At 49.5% G+C, this 14,104-nt stretch overlaps 1 protein-coding gene across 5 annotated transcripts in view; it reads left to right on the forward strand.

Annotated features, from left to right (window-relative positions):
* Ldb3 (LIM domain binding 3) overlaps positions 1–14,104 on the forward strand; it is a 63,317-nt gene that overhangs the window by 26,993 nt on the left and 22,220 nt on the right. For 2 of the 5 annotated variants that reach the window (XM_026397049.2, XM_026397050.2), the window contains one exon: positions 11,439–11,584. In XM_026397049.2, the coding sequence (XP_026252834.2) occupies positions 11,439–11,584 (146 nt within the window). Of the gene's footprint in view, positions 1–1,286; positions 2,047–7,853; positions 8,037–11,438; positions 11,585–14,104 lie in introns of those variants that run through there. The other 3 variants (XM_026397051.2, XM_026397052.2, XM_026397053.2) reach the window with 2 other exon arrangements.

The following is a 14,104-nucleotide window of genomic DNA, read 5'->3' on the forward strand; positions in this document are numbered from 1 at the left end:
AGGTATATATGAAACAGATGGATTTTATGTAGCTTTAGACCATTCACATCTCTGGGCCTTAGTTTCCTCTTAGTTCAGACTTGGTTTCCCAAGATGTCTCATGTATATGCAAATATTCCAAAATAAAAAAAAAATCTGAAATCTGAAACAATTCTGATCCAAAGCCTTTCAGATAAGGGCTACTCAACCCGTAGTTCATTTGTTCTTTTTTATTGCTGAGTAGCATCCCATGGCATGGATAGCAATTAGTTTTTTATTTTAATTTTATTTATTGATGTACTTTTTGCAGTGCTGGGGATGGAACCCAGGACCATGCACATGCTAAGCTGATGGTACACAGTCATAGTTTTATTTATTTGTTTTTATTTTAGTTGAATTTCTTTACAGGTTAAACAATCTGTGTTTATGACTAGAAGTGGCCCTGTGGCCACCAGTTTGCACCTCTGGTCTGGAGGATGTTGGAGGTCTCTCCAGCCAGGAGGGTCTAGGATTCTGGCATCTATCATGCTGGATTACTCTGTCCTATACTTCTACATTTCTGACTGCTGCTTACCTGCTCTGTACTGCACCCTCAGCTGAGCAGACTGTGGGTTGAGCCCCAGAGATTCCACTGGTAGGAAGTGGCAGGAAGTCTGATCCTCTATATCTGTGACAGTAGTCTTGTGAGTATGTGTGTGTTTATGTGCACTCGTGTGCCTGGGTTGCACTTAAGCCTGGGCGGACAGGGACACTAGTTGATGTGTGACAGCTGCTCTCTAGGGATTCTGAAGGTGAGGTAAGGCCTGGGCAGCATAGGAAGGTGACAAATCTGCCCACCAGACCTCAGCACAAAGGATAGATGCCCCCCTTTCTGTGCCCAGCTAGGGGAGAGAGACCTAGGCCCACCTGCTTGTTCAGTTCAGTCCCAAGAGCCCATGGCCAAAGCAGTCCTGCCCAGCCCTAACCACATGGGCCAGGGAGATCCCCCTCCCCAACTTTGCCCTCTAGTCAGGCCCCTTCTAAATGGGCCCCCACTCACTCAAAGGAGGGACTTTTGTCCCTCCATCCTGTTCCCAGGACTATGGTATTTCCCCTTTGGACCCAGGCCTAACCACCTAGAGAACACCCCATGGATGGCAAAGCTTCTCTAGGCCAACTTCCTTCATCCCATCCCTCTGCCCCAGCTTCAGACAGGGGAATGGTGGACACGTCCCCTAACCCCTCTCTTTCTTCCTCTTTTCTCTCTCTTTTCCTGTCTTTCTCCCTGTCTCTGTCTCTCTGTCTCTCTCTCTCTCTGTGTGCCACAGGGAAAGGTTTGAAACGGAACGTAACAGCCCACGTTTTGCCAAGTTGCGCAACTGGCACCATGGCCTCTCGGCCCAAATCCTTAACGTTAAAAGCTAAAAGGCTGCCTGGAATGTCCTGACCCCTGACAGGCTGGACCCTCTCCCACCTCCCCCTGCACAGATCTGGCATGTGAGCCCCACGGTGATGCTTGACGATGTGTAACTGTGCTGGGGGCACCTCTGGTAGCCAACTGCAGCACTTCTGCTCTCTACCCACCCCAGAGTTGCTGACTGGGGCCCAGTCCCACTCAGTTCTGCACCCACCCTCCATACCCAGGGCAACCCTCACCACCCCCACATAGCCAGAGCTCTGCTCCCCTGCACAGGCCCTGAGTTATAGATCAGAGAGGACATGATGGGGTTTGTTGGCATGACACCCCAGAACAAGGAAAATGAATGTGCCATTCCTCATTTTCCCAAACTCTCAGTTCCTGGCCTCGTGCTATCTTGAAACAAACTGACCATAGATCAAGGTCCTGAGAGGAGGCCAGCTTCCTGGCCCTGCTGACTGCTCTGCTGCCCCCTGGAGGTCAGGGCAACCTGGACCAGGGCTCTTGACAGAGGAAGTAGAAGTCAGAATAGAGGAGACAGAGACCCTCCTGGCTGTGGTGAGATCGGCACTCTCTTCCTGTACCGTGTGTGCTGGCTCCATAGTTTTTTCTCCTGTATATATAAGCATGCTTGTTCTGAAATAAAGAGGATTTGAAATTAACCAAACCAAGCCCCAGTCATGCTGTACCTGTGTGCGTCCCCCTGAGAGGGGCTAGGAGGGTGGTGTCTGGGGCAGAGAAAGGACAGGCACTGTGAGCAGAGGGGCAGGGGCAGCCTTCCAGGTGGGACCCAGAACAGATCTGCTTTCCTAACTCATGGACCCCACACCCAGGCTAAGGAACCCTGGGAGGAAGACAGCCTAGGAATCCAGGCTGTGGCCCCATGGGCAGCCTTAGCCTCCCATGGGGCAGTGTGAATGGGGGGATACCTGTGCCCCCTGCCTCTCCTCCTACACCCAGCTACAACCAGAAGGCAGAGCCACCATCCCTTCCCATCAGAGAGCATGCTGCAAGCCCTTCTCACAAACAGGCATTCTCGGCCCAAAGGGGCAAGAGAAGGGCTCTGGGACTAAGGGGCAGTTCATGGAGAAACTTGAAAGGCTGGGAAAGGGGCTCAAGGGAGAGGAGATGGAAAGAAGACCTAGAAGAGTATGGGTGATGGGAGAACAGGGAAGGCAAGCAGCTGGATCTTGCTCTCAGCCCCCACCAGCAGCCAATACTATTCCAGAGCAATTATCAAGGGCTAGCCATAGCAGCAGCAGCTGAAAAGGTTCCAGCTGAGCTGGCAGCCTCACACTGTCCCATCCCACCCACCTGTCTACTCATCAGCCTGGTCCCTGACTGCTTGGGATCATAGGCTGAGAACATGAGGACAACTTCCCCTGACAAATAAGGCTGGATGCCCTGAGTCCTTTTCCCACTCCTACCATCTCGACATACCTTTTCTTTCTGCCTCCGGAGACCTTAGCAATCTCACATGGAAGGGCTGGCCAGGGATGCTGCTCTCTCCTGCCAACCTCCCCTGAGATGCTCCCCAAAGCTCCCTGACAGCCTGTTCCTCCTTGGCCTCCTATCTCTTCTTGCCTCCAGCAGTCTGACACCAAAACCAGGGAAAGGCTGGGTAAACATCACTCTGGCTGAGGAATCCACCTTGGGGAGGAAAGGGGGATACCTTTCCCCTTTCTTCCTGGAAAACAACCATATTTGACTGACATTTTACTGAAGACTTGCAAGGCCCAAGGGTGGCTTATGGAGCAGGGAGCTGCCAAACAGAAAGAGGTCCCAGACAGTGGGTATCCTGAGGCTGCCAGAGGACCTGAGCCAATCACTCAGAGTTGGCAGGCTCTAGGACCCCTGTCCCAGGCCTTCAACTTAGTTGAAGACCTGGAGGGTTCTTATTTGCTTTCTTGCCTGCCTGTGACTTCTCAGCTACCCCAGGCCCCTATGTGCAGTGTCTCATGTAACCCCAGGCCAGGGGTCCCTATGAAGCCATTTGATATAAGCAATAGTGATATTTTTATTCAGTGTCCATATCTGAGGGTGTCTGTCAAGATGTTTAGCTGCAGTGGGTGCTAAAGGAATTAGAAAGGGACAATGATGTCTGTGACTACAACCTAAGATTGATTGTGTGGGGTGAGAGGCAGATGTCTCTCCTACTGGAGGATCAGAGAAGGCTTCCTGAAAGAAGAGTCAGCATGTGTGGTCTTCAGGAATGGTTAGGACTGGGGTGTGTGCAAATAGGAAGGGCTGCACAGGCAGTCTGAGCAGAGGAAGCAGGGTTGCTGAAGAGAGGGAGTTAATCATTTGGGCTAAAATGGAGGGAATGCAGAGGAGGTCATGTTCAGTAAGTCCAGCTCTCCGATCTCAGGATATGAATTTTTTTAATGTATTCTGAGGACAAGGTGGAGCGAGCAAAGGTTTCAGGACACCACTCCCACTCCAGCTGATGGGGTGCAAGTCACACCGACCACAAGTCAAAAAAGCAAAGCAATAGGCTAGGATTCCCCTGAGCAGTGTTCACCAGGCTATAAAGATGAAATGCAGATCAGCTGGGTTAAATTTCACAATTTCACAACCAGTCACCTGATTGATATTCTGTTATCATCCAATCAACAGATTTTCATATACCACTATCTTAGTTCACACAAGTATCATCAATATTCTAATAATGGCAATCACCCCCTTTCACTCCACCAACACCAATCACAATATCCACACCATCACCAGCAGATCCAAATTGAGCCCAGTGACCATGAATCTAAAGACTCAGTACCACCACTAATATCATCCTTTTCAGATGTAGTAGGTCCATCATCAATAACAACAACATAAACTGGACCCCACCAAGGGCCACCACAACAGGGCAAGGACAAAGGGTGGTCACACTCCTCTTCAATGGTGCCCAGGTAGAAGCAAGAGTCAAGCTATGTAAAAAGATATAGTCCCATGCAGTTGTGAACATTTGAGTCTAGTTTAGTTTAGTTTGATTTTTTGCTTAGATATTTAGAGTAGGCTATACCTCCTTGGGGCTGGAGGTATAGCTTTTGGGTAGAGCATGTGCTTAGCAATGCATGAGGTTCAGGGTTCAATCTCTAATGCCAAAAACTAAAAAAAAATAATATATAAAGTGAATTATGACCAAGGTAGGAGGCATCTGTAAAATCCTAGACCAGCTTGAGGTGGTCTCACAGGCAGTTTTTAGGACTAAAGCATGTAAGTTTTCTGCAGTGCTTGCTCTCTGATGCCTTCCTTTTGGGATTTCAGAACTTCATTCAGGAACTGAGCAGGACCAAGAACCCAAGATCCTTTAAAATGTTCTTTGTTGCCTCCTCTCCCTTCCCTAGGCCCTGGCTGCTTGGTGTCTGCAAACAATGGTCCTAGATAGGATGCACCTCAGGAAGAAGCTCCAAGCAGCAGGCTCATGCTCATGCCCCCATATCCCTGGTAGTGACCTTGGTCCTTTCCTCGGCATAAATGAGATGGTATTAGTGGTGGTGCTGGGTCTTGAGGTTCATGGTTACTGGACTCAATTTGGATCTGTTGGTTTCGGGGGGAGGGGGTTGTGGTTGTTTTTGGTGGTACAAAAGAAGGTGACTGCCATTATTGGGATATTGATCATACCTTAGTTAACTCATGTTAACTAAGATAGTGGTGTATGAAAATCTCTGTTGATTGGATGATGACATAATATCAATCAGGTTGCTGGTTGTGAAATTGTTCACACTGTCACCCAGCTGATCTGCATTTCATCTTTTAGCCTTGTGACTACCACTCAGGGGAGTCCTGACCTTGTTGCTTTGCAGCATGGCCAGGGTCCAGGTTGACATTATAGTCTATGTGAATGATGCCTCATCAGCTGATCAATGATGAGTTTTCATAGGGTCCACATTCAGTTCCAACTTTATCCCCTACAACACAGGGTTCATTTGGAGCTATGGTTGGGGAGAGCTGCAGGTAAAGTGGTCTAACAGCAAATTGGAACAAAGGGGATAGGCAAATCCAGCTTTTTATTTGCCCATGCTGGAAATTTTCCTTGTTCTTATCCTATGCGGTGTCCTCAATTCCCAGAAGTTCATTGGAAGTGTGGGGTGGGGCAAATCAAGGAGTCTCAGGTCCTATGTCAGCTCTGACCTTCCCAACCTGTTCATCCTGTAAGGTCAGACCGAGCAACCAGCTCAGCTACATGACTTCAAAGCCTGCAGCTTCTTCTCTGAGGCAGTCACATAACATGCATGCTTCCAGAAGCAAGATTTTTCACAGAGATTGGGCAAATGGCCTCACTAAAGGGCCAGGGGCAGGCACTGCTACAGGCCTGCCTGGGGAAGGCCTCAGGCAGACTATGGCCAATGCCCTTGCCCATCCCAGATACCTTCCATGAAGCTTTTGAGAAAAATGACTCCTTCTCATGGGGCAGTCAACCCACAACTTTGCTGCTTCTCCATTTCTGTGCCTCCCTGGTCTTTTCACTCTGTTTCTTTCTCTTTTCTTTCATATACCTCACTAGATGGAGTAGAGTAATTGGGTGATGCTTTGGTAAAGAGCATCGGGCCTTCTTGCATTCTTAGCTAGGGCAAACTTCTCTAGCACTTTGCTACTCCAAGTGTGGTCCATTCTAGACCTGCTCAACCAGAAGCTGCATTTTAACAAAATCCCCCAGGTGCTTCATATGCATTTAAAGTTTGAGAAATATAGTGATTAGGGCTCAAGCCCTTCTCTGCCACTTGAGAACTGTGTGATGTTTTATCAGAGATACAATCTCTCCAGATTTCAGACTCCTCATCTGTAAATTGACACTCACCAAACCCATCATACTTGATGATGATTGAAAGGATAAAACAAATAATGGGATAAAGCTTATGCTATGGGAAGAACTCAGTAGAGCATCGTACTCTCATTCCAATTATTACCAATAATAATAGTGCCTTTTATTGTAGAAAGATTCCACTCGGCTGATTACAAGAAGAGTTTTCTTTTCTTCCTCCATGAGGTTCTGCTTAAGTTTTCAAATCAAAATGACCCTCAATCGTTTTGTCCCTAAGGGTAAGCTTCAGAGCCCTGAGCAGTTAAATACTCTGTTTTCATTTCCTCATCTACTAAATAGAGTTGATCAGAGGGGTGTTATGAGGAATTAAAGACATAATGCTTGACACATAGTAGGTCAATCAACAAGTAACATGGGGGGTGGAGTTATTCCCACTTATAAGATTTGCATTTTTTTTTTGTCACTGTTGTTAAAAATACAAATGCCAATCAAAGAACAAAGAATGAGCTGGGTGTATTTGCACACAACTGTAGTTCCTGCTATCTGTGAGGCTGAGGCAGGAGAATCATTTGAGCCCAACGGTTCTAGACAGGTCTGGGCAACACACTGAGACCCTGTCTCAAAAAAAAATTTTTTTCTTTTCTTTCCTGTAATTTAATTTTTATTCTTCACCTCATTTCACAGGTAGCAGAAATCTAATGCCGTAAACCCAGGCTCAGACTGTTCTTGTCTTCCTGGTGTGGTTCTGGAAAAGAGTTATTTACAAGATGCCCAGGCATTCAGAGTTGAGACATCTGGGCATCTGGTCTACCTGTCCTGGCTGAAGAATATTCCCATTCTATGTGGCCACAAAGGTCCGCACTGGCAGAGTGGTCACCTCTCTTGTTCCAAATTATAAGGCCTTTCAGATCTGCTTTATAACTCAGGTGCTCAGGCCTAGGCCCATGTCTTTCTTAGGTGTGTGGGAAATCTACTTAAGTATCTAGATTACACAGTGGCATGAAGATCTTTGAGCTTCCTGGTGTCTACCTGTCCCCTTACCACAAGTTCTGCCACTCCCTAAAAGGGCACAGTTACCTCCATCTTTGAATCCACTTTATCCACTTCTGGTCCAGATAACCTTGATCTGCCCAGCATGATACCTTTTATCCATTTTGCAAATGTATTGTCAGTGCCCTGAATCTTTCAGAGCCTGAAGAACAGTTTCTCACAACTCTAGAGCTTAAGGCCTTGACACCCACATATCTTACTTCTACTTTTTTTTTTTTTTTTTTTTGGTGTGTGTGTGTGTGTGTGTATCATCCCTCTCTGAAGGTAATGCATGCCCCTGACTAAATGATGAACTAAAGGGAAAGGAAAACAATAAGGGAGAAGAAACTTGTTGATAATCAAATCTACTTTTCCACTACATTGTGTTTTGCTGAGAAAGAAAGTTAGGAAGCACAAAAACTTGGGGGGAGTTTTTTCCTCCAGGATTGAGAATGTTTTTGATGGTACCAGGCCCTACCGTGGTCTGAGCATCTCCTCCCAGGATCCCAGAGGAGCTCTTTCCCTACACCTGGAAGATGCACCCTCTGGAGGATCCTGCTCTATTTGCAGTACTGATGTCGCTTTCTACCCACCTGTTGCAGCTGTACCCACCTGCCCCATGTAGAGCCCCCCCCCAGGGTCTGGGGCCCCCTTGACTTGTTATCTTTTTTGGTCCCGCCTCATCAGCACCCCTATTGAGCATGCTCCAGTGTGCACCAGCCAGGCCTCCACCCCGCTGCTGCCCGCTTCTGCCCAGCCGCCTGCTGCCGCCTCTCCTAGGGCAGCCTCGCCACCCCTGGCCACAGCTACTGCCCATGCTGCCACCGCCTCTGCTGCAGCCCCTACCTCGATCCCTGCGGACAGTCCAAGGTAACCAGCCTACAGGTGTGGCCCTGACGAAGAGAAAGGGCAGAAGGAAAGGCCCCACCCTGGATACATCTATGGGCATTGGGATCCATGGTGTTTAGGGCCCTGGGGTCTTCCAAGAAAGCCAACACTGTATGGTACAGAGTATGAAGGGGGAAGCTGGGGGGCTTTTCAGGGGACTGCTCCACCTGTGGCTAAGAAGAGAGGCAGGAACATTGCCCTGCCATCCAGGAACTCATCTCTAGTCACAAAGGTAAAAAGTCTCACGCACCAACAAAACTGTGCACACACAGAGATGACGAAGTGAACTGTATAAATGGTCCTTGTTGCTGGGTAGTGGCACATGCCTGTAATCCCAGTAACTCAGGAGGCTGCGGTATAAGAATCACAAATTTAAGGCCAAGGTCAAGTGACTAGTGAGGCCCTAAGCAACTTAGTCAGACCCTGTCTCAAAATAAAAAACAAAGTGCTGGGGATGTGGCTCAGTGGTAAAGCACCTCTGGGTTTAATCCTCAGTACAAAAAAAAAAAAAAAAAAAAAAAAAAGTCCTGTTCCTGGAACTCAGCTAATGAAGAATGAAAGTTGTTCCAAAGGGCTGGGGAGATTAAGGAAGCTCCCTGGAGGAAGGAACATTGAGCTGGGTACAGAAAACAAGTCAGATTTGACCAAATACTTAAGCTGCTACTTGCCCACATCCCCTCCCCTCTCTTCTCTTGATAGAGAAGCATGTTAACTTCAGAGACACCTGATGTATGTAGTAGGACTTAAATTTCTGCTCCACTACCTTCTGTCTGTAACCTTGAGAAAGTGACTGAACTTCTCTGAACTTCATTATCCTCATCTGTAAAGATGTTTAAAATAAGCAGAACATAGTGGTGCACACCTGTAATCCCAGTGACTGGGGAGGATGAGGCAGGAGGATCATAAGTTTGATTACAGTCATCTTAGTGAGACCCTCAGCAACTTAGCAAGAACTTGTCTCAAAAACATTAGAAGAAAAGGGCTGGAATGTGGCTCAGTTAAACATCCCCCATACGCACGTGCGCGCGTGCGCACACACACACACACACACCCCAGGTTCATTCCCTAGTACAAAAAAAAAAAAAGTTCAAAACAACACATGTATTTATGGGGTCGTGATGGAAAAAGTGTATATGAAACACCTAGCACATAAAAAGGATACAAGTACTTCAAGTTCCTCCACCCCAACCTGTCCTCCTGGATACCCAGCAAGCAGAAACCAAAGCAGGGGGTTTCAGGGAGGCAGAAGAGGTGGGATGGACAAGTTACTCTGGAGCCAACAGTGAGTGCAACAGCAGGGGTTAGCCCAGCTCTCTTTTGGGACTTCCTGGAGCTGTGCAGTTGTGTTTGGAGTTAAGACCCCAGCTCTCCTAGTTTTCCATGTGCCCCTGCCCCAGGATTTTGCTGAGGAGTACATGCCTCCCTGGGTCAGAGTGTAAAAGTCCATGGTGCAGCCTTAGGATGTGAAGTGATCCACAGGCCTGTCTGCTGTCCCTACCCCAGGCTTCACAATACCAAGCCCAGCTTTTTCCCAGCCTGTCTCAAGCCTTAGGGGTGAGCCTGGGCCAGGGCTTCTGGGGTGGTTTTATCTCAGTTTCCTGGGGAATGGTTAGCAACCCACTTCCCCTCTCCAAGCCAGAATTTCTTTGCATAAAGGCCTTGCTACCTACACAAAGAAATTTTGAAGTAAGAAATATCCCTGTTGTTGAGTGGGAAGAAGCCACCGAATTTGGATGGAGGAGTACTAGATACTAGAGCCCAGGGGCAATCCAGTTTTATATCCTGCCCCTGCCAAAGGGCAAGCTTTAGCACCAGGTTCCAGGCCTCTGTGTCCCAGACTCGCCCACCACAGAGCACCTGAAACCCTTGGGACACCCAAAGCAGGGTGAATCCTTCCTTTCTTTTGTCTTGCCAGGAGAGCTAGGACCTGGGTAGAATTTGTAAAGCAGGGCATTGGTCTAGAGCAGAAAGGTCATGGTGTTATATTCTGAGCCCAGTTAACTTCCCTCCTTGCACGTGGACTAGAAGAAGCTAGAACTAGAAGAAGCCCTTTCATCAGAGCCTGGCTTTGGAGTTCTCAGCTTCTGTTTCCTCTATCCACCCCAGTCCCTGACATAGAACCTGTAGCTCCTGGGATGCTGGCAAAGTGTCCACCACTGTGGGAGAGCCTGGTTCATAACCACTGACCTGTGGCCTTGTCCAACCACAGTGAGCTGAGAACTCCTTTAAAACCATCTCTTCCTCTTGCAGATGAGGCCCCTACTTTGCTGGTCTTGGCACAGAGATCTGTTCACAGAAGGGTAGGTAGGCCAGGGAAAGGAGACAATGGCCTCAATCTATCAGAAACTTGGCATGGTGACAGGGAAATTGTGAATAGCCCCCAAGTCTGGGATGCTGGCTCTCTGAGCATCCTTTTACATTTGCCTTGTCTGGGGGCAGCCCCACAGGTTCCCCTGGATCTACTAAGGAGCTTGGTAGCAGGTTCTTATCCTAGGGCACTCCCTCATCTTACAATTCTGCCAAGCAAGAATGGGTAAGCCCTGGGCCCAAGGGGAACAGATGGAAGGAATGCAGGAAGCTATAAGCTGGGGTGGGAGATATACTTCCAGGGTCTCTCTTCTCCAGCACCCTCACCAAAGACCAATTGGCAATGGGTGTGTTCACCTGTCCCCTTTAGGATCTGTAAGACGCATGCAGAGAGCAAGGTGTTCATTAATTTTAAATGAAGAAAAAGTTCTTAACAAACAAATGAAGCTGGGAACCATTGGATCAAAGTTCAACAAGCACTAAACTCTGGCAGTTCTCAAAGTCTTCAACTCCTCAAGAGGAGAGGACAAGAACATCTGTTTCTGAGAGCAGTGAACTAGGACACATTTTTTGGTTCCACAGCTCCTGGGCTGCATGTGGGAAGAGGCCGCTCTAGGCCTACTGACAGCTAACCCAGTGGGAGGAGACAACAGGAATTCTGTATGGAAATGGAATGTTTGCTGGGGGGATTTGCTGGGGGCCTCTTAGAGCACTTGCTGGAGCATTATTGCTTAAAAAACCTGAGACTATTGCTCCCTGCAGCAAAAACGGAAAAGAGTAAAAGAGGAGGCCAGGTGGTCAGAGGACCCAGGGAGGTGAAGGTTTTCCAAGTGTCCTCTGGTCTGGTTGATGGCTTTCTCCCTCTCTCCAAAGACAATAGCACTAGCTACAGGGAGCAGTTTTCTCCCCTTTAAGATTCCCCTGGCTTTTCTTTCACAGCCTCTGGCAGACATCTCTATCGGTTTTCCTCCTCATAGAGGATCCTAAAGGTTAAGGAACCAACCTGCAATGGCTGCAGGCCCCAGGACCCAGATGGGACTGTCCTTCTTGCTATAACACTTCCCCTCTTGGTTCCAGACCCCAGGCCTCTACCTGCAGCCCTGCAGCAGCTACCTCTCCAGCACCAACTGCCCATACGAGCTACAGTGAGGGTCCAGCTGCCCCTGCACCCAAGCCCCGAGTTGTCACCACTGCCAGCATCCGGCCTTCTGTCTACCAACCAGGTGAGAGACAGAGTGGGAGGGGAGGTTGTCCAGCTTGGACAAAGACTCAAGGAATCAGAAGTGCAAAGACCAACCCTTGCTCAAAGGACCTAAGGGTTCTTCTCAGGTCGAAGGGATGTCCCTTGTTCCCTGGTGTATAGGATGTGCTGCCAGCATCCAGGCTTTGAGTTTAGTCACCATCCCCTCCTTCCTGTTGGATTCAGACTCTGAACTCCAGGAGGGCAGGGAAGAAGGATTTTTCTCCCTTACATGCCCCTGAGTTAGGCAGAGCACAGTGGAAATGCTCAGTAATGGCATAGAAAATGATGGAACAAATAAATTCACATACACTGGAAAGGGAAGACACAAGCAGTGGGCAACAAAGAGGCTGTGAGCTTGTATTCTATACTTTAGCAGCTGTGTACACAGTGCAATGGGTCCCAGGTGTTCCTAGAGTGATCCCTTGGTGCCCATTCCACAGATGGGTGAGACAGAATTTTAGGTGAGTACACACTGTCCTCTTAAAACATTATGTTTTCAACATTTATCTTTATACTCATCTTGCATTTATGAAAAGCAGTAATGATTTTGCATTTATAATAACAATGCAAAAAAAGAAGGAACTTGAAACTTGAAAAAAAACAATGCAAACATTTCTCTCTCCTCAAAATTACACATGTATGATTTTTTGATAGACTTTTTCTTAGTTTTAGGTTTATTGAAAAATTGAGAGGAAGGTACTGAGATTTCTACATTACCACCTGCCCGAACACATGGGCAGCTTCCCCCTTAATGTGGGTGGGTCTCCGCTACCTGACACACACACCATTTTTGCACATGGCAAATTGATGAAGGGAAAAAATTAAGGACTTGTTTTGGAAAGAATGAGGTAGGTCATTCTGAAGCAGAGGGAAGGAAGACAGAGAACGTTTTCTATGTGTCATAAAAGAGTGTGAATTGACAGAGTGAATTGACAAAGCAGCCATGGGGTAAAGAAGAGTACCCACAGTCTAGACTCAGAAGTACATCCCAGTAAGGCACAAGAGACCCCATCCCAGTGAATTTTTCTCTGAGGCTGGAGCATAAAGGAGGTAAGGCTGGGAGGAAAGCAAGGTCTTGCTTGGAACAGCTTGAACTTGGTGCGTGGGGCAGAGATGGCAGGCTCAGCTCTCTGTTAAAACAGAGCTTCCTCAGACAGCAGTGTTGGGTATGGGCGTGGACGCGCTTTAGCATCCTACTCCAGGGCTGCTACTGCGAGCAAACTACTTCCTCTCTCAGGCCTAAACTTTTTCATTTGATAATTGGTAGTGACACTAGTACACCTCGTGTTTTAGGAATGAAATGCCGCCCCTCGCACGGTGCCTGGCAGAGGGACAGAAAACACCTAAGTTAAAACATCACTGGATGAAGGGACATTTTAGACTGGGCTGAAAGGGAGAAAAATCTCGGAGTGGGCTGAAGTGGCTGACCCTCAGCAGGTTGGGAACCATGGCGGGAACTTGGAAAGGGGTTTGGATGGGAATCGGCGGGTGGAGGTGAGGCCCTGCGCTGGTGCAAGGAGTGCATTTCCGTCGGGCGCTGGGCAGGCTCTTCTGGCACCTTCCGGAGCGGCCCCGCGCGGTAGCTCCCCAGTCCCGGCCGCTGGCTGTACCCCGCAGTCCCACCAGGGGGCGGCCCGGCTCCGGGAGCGAGCACGGCGGGCCCGCCCCGTGTCCCTCTGCAGCGCCCTCCCGGGCTGGGGCCCAGGCAGGCTAGACGTGCCGGAGCCGCGGGCCTCCGCGCCGTTTCTAGGTGGTGCAGACGTTAACTCATTCCTGCCTGGAGGGGAGAAGACGGCCTTCTTCCACCTCCCTCTCCTGGGGAGGCCCGGCCGCCGAGAGGGTTCCGGGGGCGGCTGGCAGGCGGCCCAAGGCGAAGCCGGGAGTGTGTGCCCGCGCGGCCTGGAGCGCGCGGCCGAGTCCCCGCCGTACTCCCCGCGGAGCCTCCTCCCGGCCGAGGGCGGCGTTCGCAGCCCGGATCTTATCGCTGGCGCCGAGGCTCGGCGTCCGCTCCCAAGAACACCTGGGGACTGGGAGGGGCGGCGGCGGCGCGGGAACCGGGCCGGCCTCGCCGTGGGCGAATGGGACCGCGGGCCAGGGGACGGCCACTGGGGCCCGCGGGCCGGGCGGCAACCGGTCGCTTGCGGAGAGCCGGGCCCGGCCCGGAGTGACTCAGAAAACACCTTGTTTAATTACATAGTCCCCAGGCCGCCGAGTGCGATAGGGGCCTTTTGAACTTGCCAATTAGAGATGAAATATCACCTTCTAATTTGGACGGGGTTAATTCCCTCACGCAAAAATAGCAACAGCCCCGGGGTTCCGAGTTGGGATTTGGAGTCCCTCCTGGCATGTCGGGGGTGGCGAGGCGAGGCAGGCCACGAGGAACCCCCTCGTCCCAGCGAATAGGGGACCCGATGGGGGAAGGGAGCTGATGAGCCAAGCCACCACCGAGAGGAAGGGCCCTTCCCTGGTTCAGTGCAGCCTTGGTGAAGGAAGTAGGTCT

The sequence above is a fragment of the Urocitellus parryii genome, chromosome 5 (genome assembly GCF_045843805.1).
Source record: "Urocitellus parryii isolate mUroPar1 chromosome 5, mUroPar1.hap1, whole genome shotgun sequence".
Lineage (NCBI taxonomy): Eukaryota > Metazoa > Chordata > Mammalia > Rodentia > Sciuridae > Urocitellus > Urocitellus parryii.